Source organism: Dendrobium catenatum, unplaced genomic scaffold, assembly GCF_001605985.2.
Source record: "Dendrobium catenatum unplaced genomic scaffold, ASM160598v2 fragScaff_scaffold_1220, whole genome shotgun sequence".
Classification (NCBI taxonomy): domain Eukaryota; kingdom Viridiplantae; phylum Streptophyta; class Magnoliopsida; order Asparagales; family Orchidaceae; genus Dendrobium; species Dendrobium catenatum.
Window position 1 is genome coordinate 12,071,280 of NW_021319682.1, and position 11,263 is coordinate 12,082,542.

At 36.2% G+C, this 11,263-nt stretch overlaps 1 protein-coding gene across 1 annotated transcript in view; it reads left to right on the forward strand.

Moving 5' to 3' along the window:
- The window catches only part of LOC110092924 (dihydrolipoyllysine-residue acetyltransferase component 1 of pyruvate dehydrogenase complex, mitochondrial), a gene marked incomplete in the record, with an annotated part of 45,269 nt that overhangs the window by 395 nt on the left and 33,611 nt on the right, over window positions 1-11,263 (forward strand). The window contains 4 exon segments of the mRNA XM_020817630.2: window positions 93-159; window positions 1,712-1,768; window positions 5,785-5,839; window positions 5,910-5,943. Of these exon segments, the coding sequence (XP_020673289.1) occupies window positions 131-159; window positions 1,712-1,768; window positions 5,785-5,839; window positions 5,910-5,943 (175 nt within the window).

Genomic DNA, 11,263 nt, shown 5'->3' on the forward strand with positions numbered 1-11,263 from the left:
TGAGAGTAGATTATGTGTCTTTTGTTACAGCGGTTGTTAGTAAATTGAAAACCGAAAGGTTTTGCTTGATTTGCGACCATGTGATCCTTTAGGGTGGAACTGAATTCGGGTGAAGGCATTGCACGAATCAATGGCCAACTTTCGATTCCTTCTCCAGCGGTATGCACTCGAGACTTTCGATTTCTTATATATATATATATACAAAATGTTTCTTCTGCGTTTCTCTTGGATTCGTATCCATTTTATTTTGTTTAAAGAAGGACTATTGTCTCCGTAAGTCTTCTTGTTCTTTTATGATTAACGAAACAAAGCGATAACTTTGGAAGCTTACTGAAGCTTTTTTGGGTGGCATGCCACATGGAGGAATGGGAAGAAGGTGATGCGTTGAATATAACATTTCATTGGATCCAAATTCACTTTATGAAACATCTTAGGGTATTTTGTGCACTGTAGCGACCTCAAATATGTCCGGTTTCTTTTGAAGTTCCGAAAGCTATACAAGCAATTCGTGATTTCCATATGTAGAACTACTAAGATAAACCTAGAATTTTACTTTTTGAATAGAGGGGCAATACCACAATAAAATAGAACCCAAATTCAAATCATTTCTCGTCCCTTCGCTAGTTGCCACACATGTTTAACATTTCATAAGCAGGTTTGTTCCCCAAACCAAATACATTATGGTTTCATGTTTCCAGTCATAGCTTTGTATATTTAATAAAATTCTTATACTTAGATTCATTCTGGCAAACACATACTTAAGTATTAGGTAAAACTAATGAAGGTACTAAATTATTTTTTTTGTTGTTGCCTTTAAAAATTGTAGCTCCTTATTAAACTTGAGGTATTCTGCATAAAGTTGATGGTCCTGGTTCGTTCTGATTTTGACAGTATTTAATTCATTTTCAAACTGTTTAGGGGCCTCTTCTTTCATTATTCTATTTTATTGGTATATTTTCTAAAGTTGAATTTAATCTTGTGGTTAGAATGTCTTTACACATGATGCATTATTTTTTTATCTATGATATGTCCTTGTTTGAAATTTAATTATTTTCTTCTGAATATCTTGGAAGTGAATCTTTATCCTTTAATTTCTTCGTACAATGGTAACTGTGTTCTAATACTTAAAGCAAGTGGTAATCATGCATTGAACTATTTTTTAAGCTCCAAGTTTGAGAGGATCCTCCATTACTTAGTGACTTCTTACATTTCTCATGACCCTAACTCTTCATCTATTTTACTTCTAAAAATCTGAGGTCTCTTCTGGTGCTCTCAAGTTATTTTGCCAGATTTTCAATTTGTTTTTCGTATTTTGTTATGCGGTAGTTGCTTTATTATTTCTTTGAAGCTTTAAGCATTGAAGTGTACTTTCATACATTTAACCCTTTTCTTGGAAGAAGTTATGTCAAGTTGATTGCTTTTATTGTCTCTGTTCAATTTTCTTTCTAGCTGTTATCATTGTTGTGAATTTCATCTTTTTGGTTTACTGTGCTGAGGAATAGTCTACCTTTTCTCCTAATGTACTGATGTACATTTCGTGAACATGTTTGGTACTTCTGCTCTGCAAATTTAGATGAAGAAGTTTTACTGTGGACCATATGGATTTGTGCATATTTACTAATCACTTATCTTCACAATTAATCGATGAGATTATTTTTTTTCCTTTGAAATCATCCATGCTTGCATTATGATTATTATTTTCCATATGTAGCTTGGTTCGTGCACATAGTTCTTTCCAGCTGGGATCTGGTTATGCTACCAATATAAGGTATTCATTTGACTCTGTTTGACTTGTTGAATATCTTCTTGTTAAATTTGTACGTTCTTGATTGAACTAGTATTGAGATCTGACTTTTCAACCAACTTATTACTAGAACTGTTTTTAATGCTTTTTGGAAGTCTTTTATCCGATTAATGTAAACAGATATGTTCTTATTATGCATGCATTTTTTCTAGTCCTAATGGTGCTCAGTTCATTATCAAGTTTTTGCCATCATGCTGTTGTTCTTCGGCAAATTTCTTGTGGTTCAAATACCATTAGGCTTGAATTTGATTTTCCACACTTCTTTTTCAAGACAACAAATTGAATTTGGTTTATATAGAAAAAATGTTATGGCAGGTCAAGTTTATGTGTCAGGAGCAATGAGGATTGAAATTTGGTACTAGTGTAAACCATGGTGGTGGTGCACCTGTCTTAAGATATTTTATTTGATATTGTTTGAGGTTGTGCAATAGACCAGTGCCCTAAACAAAGCATAAAGCCATGATGAGATAAATGATGATGACAGAATTTAAGCTTACTTGCAGTTTTCTCTGCTCATTCTGGTATCAATGTGGAACCTCCACTTAATCACCCCAACATATTTGCAGTTTGGGAAAATGTCTTGGACTTTGGAACTGAAAATAAAACCATGAATAGTCGTACAATGGTCTAAATTCTCAACTCACCACACCTTCAGATAAAAGAACTTGGAGTACTAGAAGAAATTCTCCCATACCCTACTAAAAATGAAGTGTCATCCCCCAGGTTTAATGTTGGCAAGTTTTTTGTAATAATACTACAAAATTTAATGTGGGCTTGTAGGTGGGAAAACTCTTTTGTCTACAAAAGAGCTTGGCTACATGATGATGAGGAAGACTTGTTTTAGAAGGTTTGGTCATATAAAATGGAGGCCTTCCTATGACTTGTTAGGAGAGTAGATGTATTATATTTAGCTTTTGTTAAAAAAGTAGAAGTAGACCTAAAAATACTTGTTTATAGAACATTAGAAATGACCTTTCTTTATTAGATTTAAATGAGAATTTGACCATTAACATGACACAACGGAAAAAAAAAAAAGAATTCATGCAGCCCCATGTAGTGGGATAAAGGCTTGATGTTGTTGTTGTTGTTGTTGTTGTTGTTGCTGTTTCAGACAAGAGTAATGCTATAAGCGAGAATCCCTCACAAACCTCCAATAGTATCAATAAAACTACAAATCTTGTTAACTTTCTTTGGCATAAGCCATTCATATATTGATTTCACATTCTGAGGATCTACTACGACTCCTTCACCATTGATGATATGCCTCACAAATGCAATACTTTCCAACCAGAATTCACATTTTTAAAATTTTGCATACAATTGATTATTCCTTAATAATTCTGTAATTATTCTCAAATTTTTAGTATGTTCTTCATTAGCTTTATAATTTATCAAATTATTATTAATGAATATAATCACAAACTGATTTATATATGGCTTGAAAATCCTATTTATCAAATCCATAAAAAAGAACCAGTGCATTTGTTAAATCAATTAGCAACACTAGAAACTTGTAATGACCCTATTTGGTTCCAAATGACGTCTTGGTTACATGCACTTCTTTAACTTTGACTGAATGCTATCTTGATCTCAAATCAATTTTATAAGACACAAAATCACCTTTCAATTGTTCAAATAAATCATTGATTTTTTGGGAATGAGTATTTATTCTTAATTTTCTCTTTACTCAGCTCTCTATAATCGATCCACATTCTCATATATCCATATTTGTTTCTTGACAAAAAGCACTTTAAGGTGAATTATTTGGTTAGTTGTATCTCTTATCTATCAGTCCCTGCAATTGATATTTCAATTCTTGTGATTCATTTGGAGCCATTCTATCACAAGATCTGAATATTAATATTAAATCAACTTATTTTTTAGGTGAAAATTCAGGTAATTTGTGTGGAAACACATCAATAAATTCTAATACAACTAAAATATTTTTCAATTATTGAACATATTTATTTAATATTTCAAATTGTGCCAAAAACACCATTTAGCCGCTTCTCATATATTTATTCATTTTTAATGCACTTTTTTCGGGAATACCTCGTAGTCTTATCATAAGAAAAGTAAATTTAGTTCTCATTAGGCAAATCAAATCTTACACTTTTCTTCTAACATTCAATTATAACCAAATGTCTAACCATCCGATTCATTCCCATGATTACATCAAAAGTCATCATAGGTATTAAAATTAGTACTACTATTACTTTTCTACAATGAATATCAATGTTCACAGTAAATTTTTTTATTTGCATACATATTATCTCCGGCTGACATCATAACAAATATTTCATATATGAAAGACACAGTATCAACTAATAAATTAAAAGCAACTCTTCAAATATAAAAGAGTGTTAATCACTAGCTCAAACAGAGCTGCACCAAATTGAATGGAGATCAAAAGCACACCTGTAACTTCTTTTTTTGATTCCTTAGCCTGTTACGGTGTTATAGTAAAAACTCTTGCTTTCATTGTTTTATTGTTCTTGTTCTTTACAGTTTCTTATTTCACCTGAGCATATGACTTTTCATAAAAATGAATTTTACTTGATTTGTTACACTTTTAAAAATTTCTTTTGTTGAATTTGTCCTTGATACCCATGTGGCTTGCTATTTCGCTTCTCCAAAGAACAATCCGTTTTGAGGTGCTCAACTTCTCCACATTCGTAGCACTTTCCAGAGCAAAAAGAGCCTCATCTTGTTAGAACTTTTGTCTCTCCTAAGCAAGTCATTATAGTCTGCCAATCTATCTCACAAGAAATGACATTTCATTGGTTTTTTTTTATTTAATATTATTATGAAGCATTTAAAATTACTTAGCATTGATATTCACATATTGAGGTTATAATTTCATTGAAATGAAAAGTAGCTTTGGAATGAAAAGTAGGATTTGAAAAGTAGGATTTTATAAAAATAGCTTTGGTGATTTTTGACATGTGCGAAAAATGAGGTTATAATTTTTAGGAGAATTTTTAATTGTACTTTTTTAAAATTTTAGATATTACAGCTTGAATGTGAAATCTAGGGATGTCAATATATTACATGATCTGAAAACCCGACCCGGGCTTTACCCAAAAATTTCGGGTTTAGATGATCTTCTTTAACAAATGGGTTAGGTTCAAGTTTAAATTTTTTTACTTGATTAACATATTTGGTCAGCTTTGGGTTAATTTCTGAACCTGAAATCAACTTATTTGACTTGAACCCGCTCGATCGCATCTTTCCTTTCGAGTCGCGACCCTTGCTCGTCGCACTTGTGCTCGCGCTCGCATCCGCTCCCACACTCATGGCCTTGCCCTCACTCTCGCTTGACACTCGTCTGCTCGCACTCGCATGTTAGCTGGTCGGGTCGGTCGGGTTGGTGCCAGGTCCGGTTTAGTTTAGATGTTTAACCTGTTTGGACAAATGGGTCATGTTCGGTTTGGACGAGTTAAGAGCGGTTCAATTTTGGATTTGACTTGAACCCAGCCCGAAAACTTATTTTGCCAAAATCCATCTAATGTGGTTGGTCTGTTTTTCAAGTCAATCTCTTTTTTTTTTTGTACTAGATAGATGCTTTTGTGGCAGTATTTCAAGGCTATGCATCAATAAATTAAGTCATTCATACTTTGTGAATTAGTGCTAGTTCAGTTATGTTTCCATAATAACGAAGTGCACAATTGAAGAGTCATTTTTTAATCTGTAATGTGAACAAAATTATTCTCTTGGATTAGTGGAGAGGATGCTTAGTGTCAAATTTTTTGGCCATTGAACGTTGTTTTAGATGTGTATAAATAGATTGTGTGTAGGACCGTAATGCCTTGTAAGTTTTGAGTTTTTAAGGATTACAAATCATGTGGTTTAAATTTGTATGCCTCTCTTTTTGATGAATCTCGAATTCTATTTTTAGGCAGACAATATTAAGTACTGTTACTGGATATGCTAACCTAAAATCCCGAAATGCAGAGATCTAATTAAACTTCGTTTTTTAGGCCTTCATCACTCTCATCAATGAATGGGATATTTAGAGTTCCTTTAATTTATAAGGTTAGTCTAAACTCTGTTTTCCTTTTGTTAACGAGCATTCTGCCATTTACTAATACTAATTCTCATGCAGTCAATTCCTGGCGCACAGGCTATTTCCTCGACAGGTTCTTCATACTTATCCATGCCTTCATTACATTTTTTGAAAGTTAGTGCTTTTTTAAATGTTTTGGCATGGTACTACTTAATTGTTAGTTAATTTGATTTGTAGATCAAATACTCATTTTTTTCAACCCTTTAAGACAATTTTAATGAGAATCTAGTTCTGACCATGATAGAGCTATGGAGCCAAAGGGAGTCATGCATAATGAAAAAAAGAAAATAAAAGGGAAATGATAATTTAAGCTTCCAAATTGGCTTGGGAATTGTCACATATCTATTGAATTATTTCCAAAAGCAATGCAAGAGAAAGAGATGGGAGTAGGTAGATCTATTGTGCAAAGGAGATTGATATATCCATGATATGGCGGGAGCGGAAGATGCAGGAGAGTGGTGTTGGCTGATTTGGAGGGGATTAATAGGAAATGTTTCCTAATTGAAGAGGACAAATTTGGAGGGGATTAATTAAAAAAATATTTCCTAATTGAAGACGACATATTTGGGGGCTGATTTGGGAGGGAAATAATTAAGAAAATAGGTAGATTTGGGAGGAAATTTGGGGAGGGCTATTTGGGTATTTGATGTTTATTGTTTGCTTTAAGTATGTGATTTTTTTAGGGTTAGGGGTATGTGTTGTTTGTTGAATTTAGATTGTTCTTAGGGTATTTGAGCTCTAGCCGGAGGCTAGAGATTTAGGAGAGCCGGATTTTTCTGTCTAATTGAAGATCCACTTGTATCTTGTCTTTCTTTCATAAAACTTTTAATAAAAAAATGTTCTTGTGTGTTCTATTCCTGATTTTCTTGTCGTTGATTTTCTAAAATTGTTGAAATCAGACTTCAGCCAAGACTTTTCCTAAATTTCTACAAGCACTTCCTATCAAATTGGTTTCAGAATGATATCCTCGGCTGAAATTTAAGTCTCCTATGCTGATTTATGCTGCATTTTTCTTCCCACCTTGTTGATTTTAGCCGTTTGAAGATCATATATGTCAATTTTTTGTTGTTTTTCATGGTTTGGAACTTAAATCCATAAGTGACAGCAAAGAAGATGGAGGTGTTGGAAGGCGAGATGGAAAATCTCAAGGTCGGAGTGGTGGAACGATATTTCGGTATAGAAGGGAGGCCCTCATTCATGGAAAGCCGCTTCAAAAATGTGGAAGACATGATGAAAAAGTTGATCGAAATGCAATCAAATCCTTACCGACAGTTTTGTGGGCTGAACTGAAGGGAAGGAGATTTCGGAGGACTATGATGAAGTGGAGAGTGTTTTCCATCAAGGATCGCCACAAGAACAATAAATGAAAGCAAGAGTAAAAACTGTGTTGGTGGGTGGATCAGGGTATTTCGAAGGAAGGACAACAAGGAGGGGGGAGGCCGGATCCTTTGGGAGACTACTCGGGCATGTCAAGCAGTGAAATGGTGGATGTCATGGTTGGGCGAAGCCATGTGGTCTAAATTAGCCAAGGGGGGAAAGGAAAGATTTGCACCATCATTACATTAGGAGGAACTAACGGAGGGAGAAGTCATTGGGATATGGATGGGAGATCGAGAAAGTTGAAGATGCCAGTGTTTGAAAAGAAAGATGCTGAGGGTTTGGTGTCTCGGATTGGATGTTATTTTGCAATCAATGGCCCGACGAAAGGGAAAAAACTCATGGCGGTAGAGCTATGTGTGGAGGGAAAAGCCCTAGCTTGGTTTCGGTGGAGGGAGGCTCGATTTCCGATCTATTCGTGGGGGGAATTTATGGAATGTTTGTTGGAGCATTTTTTGAACCATTCAGGAAGGAGACTTCCACGAACAGTTCGATGCTCTAACTCTAGAGGGGACAATCATGGTGCATCGGGAGAAGTTTGAGCTACTGTTGGGAAGATTTAGAGGAATTTTTTAGGAAGGTTTGGAAGGGAATTTCATAATGGGGCTTAGGGAAGACATACAAGTAGAGCTCAGGGTGCTGAGACCTAGAGGGCTGAGAGAGACAATAGAGCTTGCTCAGAGGGTGTATGAAAAATATTAGAGGGAGAAGGTGATGTAGAATGGGTAGGAGGTTTTGAATCCTAAGGGTCTTGAAGAGCAATTAGTGAGGTCTAAACTGCAGCTTTGACAACAGGGACAACAGTTTTGTCTTGTAGAAACTTTAGGACAGCAGGTAGAATTTGTCCGGAATGCAGAAAACTGTTATGGACAGCAACCTATATTGCTCAGAAAAGCTTTGGGCAGCACATAGAAACTATGGGACAACCATTCGTCAATTGGAGGAGGGCAACGTAGTTCCCGTCAGCCGCAGGATGGGTCCGGGCTCGTGGCGTGAAGTCCCTTGGAGTAGGGCAACGTAGTACCCGTCAGCCGCAGGATGTGTCCGGGCTCGCGGTTGTATCTTTTATATTTTGTTTATTTGTTTTGTTCCTTCTTATTACTCCTAGTCGTTATCTTCATCCTCTTCACCATCCCCCTCCTTCCGTCCATCCCCCACCACCAACCACCACCCCCATAACCCCTCCTACCAAAGCTCATCTCAACCTAACCACCAACCCAATCCCTTTTCTCCATTAGCTGCTCCACCGCTCCACCTAAGCCAAGCTCACCGTCGGCCACCCTTGTTTGTCTCCATGAATGAGGAGTCAATGCCACCTTAATGCTTACCTAAAGAGTTCAAATAATTTAGGAAATTATTTTCATCATTTGAATTTCGAATAGTTTCCTAAATTAGAAAGCTATTTTAGGAAAGTATTGAATCTCATTCATGATGTAATTCAAATTTAATTGATTTGAAATTCAAAATCTTTTCTATTTTATCAAATCTATTTTAGGAAAGTTCTTTAAGTAAATCAATTTGAATTTCAAATTCAAATAGGATTTATTTAAACACTTTCCTAAATTTTAAAGCCTTAAATTAAGCACCAAAAATCACCTCCCCAATCTCCTCCATCATCTTTAAACCGCCCACCCTTTAATAAATCTCTTGGATTTATTTCCTAATCCTCTATTCCCACTTGGAAATAATTTAAAACCCATTCTCATGACCTGGCCGAAATTCCCCTTGATGCATTCACCTCATTAAATCTTTCCAACAGGAGGCGATGAGATTTGATCAGCGCCATGAGAGGCGATCAATACGATATGGTATCAGAGTGAAGTAGGAGAAAGGCCGAACTCGTTAAGTGATAGAGAGAATCCAAGCATCGGGCTTAACTTGATCCGTAGAGGACAGCTTGGTGAGGGAACGATGTGGGCAGGGAGTTCAGCTTAGTAAGAGGGTTAGGTCATGTTGCGATATTGAATAGTCACACCAGAGCTCCCATCTACTTGCATTTTTATACCTGAGAGAAGGCAACGATGATCGAGGCCAGTTTCGTCGCAGGGAAAATGCCGGAAAAAATGGCATGTAGTGGCCCGAATTCAGCGGCAGATCTCAGCACAAATGTCATGGATCAGACATTAAGATGTATGATGTGTATTTTTCTTCATTTTGTTTTTGGGGCATAAATAGATGTGTTAACAAATGCCCCTAAATAAATATGGTGTTATCTAGAGCCGAATCATGGTTGTTTGTAAGCTTTTTGGGCCTTGTGATCTCTAATATTTGTTCTAGATGTCACACAAAAGCTCTCATTTTAGTGCGATTTTCAAAAAAACTTATTTGGGATATCACACTCATTTTCTTTAAGTAGGACTCTCTAAAAATTTGTTTGGATGTCACCTAAGATTTTCATTCTTATAGATCTTCAAGAAGGTCAATCCTTTGCCTTCATGGATCTTTAGATGCAACTTGTAATCTTCAGTATAGTTGTGAAAGGGATAAGAGACTTCTAGGAATAAGAAGCGGAATAATGCTTGCGGAGAACCCTTGTGAACTCCCTCACAAGCTCGCCCCTCATAAAGATCCTCTCTCTCCTCTCCCTCTCTCTCTCTATCTCGTCTCTCCTTTAGGTTTTCTCAGGTCAAGGTTAGCAGCAAAAGATGTTCAAAAATGTTGAACAATAGCTCTTAAATATAAGAGCTTCAAACAGAGCTTAATAATGAAGTTACCGTCATTATCATCCAGGTCGAAATAATATCGTTCCGTATGATTAGTTCAAATCACAGAAATGATCGGCCAGAACACTTCTCTGAAAATGAACTGGACGATTGAAAAAATGGCTTTGAAACCATCACCGGCCGATCTCACGATCATCCTTGACGATCAGTTCAATCAGAGGAAAATCATCCAGAGCATCTCCTTGAATTCGAGCTTTTCGATCCGATTGGCCAGAACACTCGCCCTGAATTTATGCTGGCCATTATTATCGTCCTAGGCAACTACAGTTTTTGAATATATCAATCTCGACTGATTCTCACGATCAATCCAGGGAATGATTGTCGATCAAATTCAAGCTAATTGCTTCTTTCATTCAGATCAATTTTGGCATAATTGTCTATATCGTCCAAGACGCATTCTCATGCTCGTCCAGCTGATTTCCAAAAATGTTAAGAATACTTAAATTGATCATGGAGGCTATTTTTTCTATTTTGGTATTCGTCCTGTGCCGATAAATGTGTATCATCCAGGGAAATGATAGTTAATTACGGCTTCCTTAACTAAAGGATCCTGATAGGTTATTTTTAAACCGGATCGTTCTAAGATAATATAAATATCGTCTAGACGGTATTGAGAAAAAAAGAAATCCTAAACACTCAGGTGTGTCCGGGCCCACGAATATAACATACAAGACACTTATTGAATGTTTTAAGAAAGAAGTCAGAACAAGTAGATTTCAATTGCAATAGATGATCCAACATCTCAAATCTCATAGCCGCGCTACGAGAAAGCCCCCGTCACCCTAAGAACAATTCTAAATTCAGAAACACGCTTCCTAACCTTAGGAAGATCACCTACTAAAGAAACAATAAATGAAACAAATACCCAAACAGGCCTTCCCGCAATTTCAGCAAGAAATATCTACGTAGAAATCATACATAACACTCCTCTTAATCCTGGAATCTGCTTTGCATTAAGTGATAGAATGCGCGTTTATAGAACACTCAATGTCCAACTTATTCCAGCAAAGAATATCTGTTGTCCAGCACTTGAAGACCACGAATGTTGCCCAGATTCTAAGCTGCCCAAAGACTTCACGTTGATGAGACGGAGGATTTAATGGAGGAAATCTAAAGTAGACTATGGAATAATGACAGCGTTGCTGGAATTCTCTGAGCAGCCTTAGAAGCAGAAACTCAACGTCAGATGAGTTTGGGAGAAATTTATGGAAGGAAAATTGAATACGGAATTGAAAAGTTCAGCCAGCAGGGGATGAAGCCTACATGATCTCAACTTTAATCAATGGGTTGGAT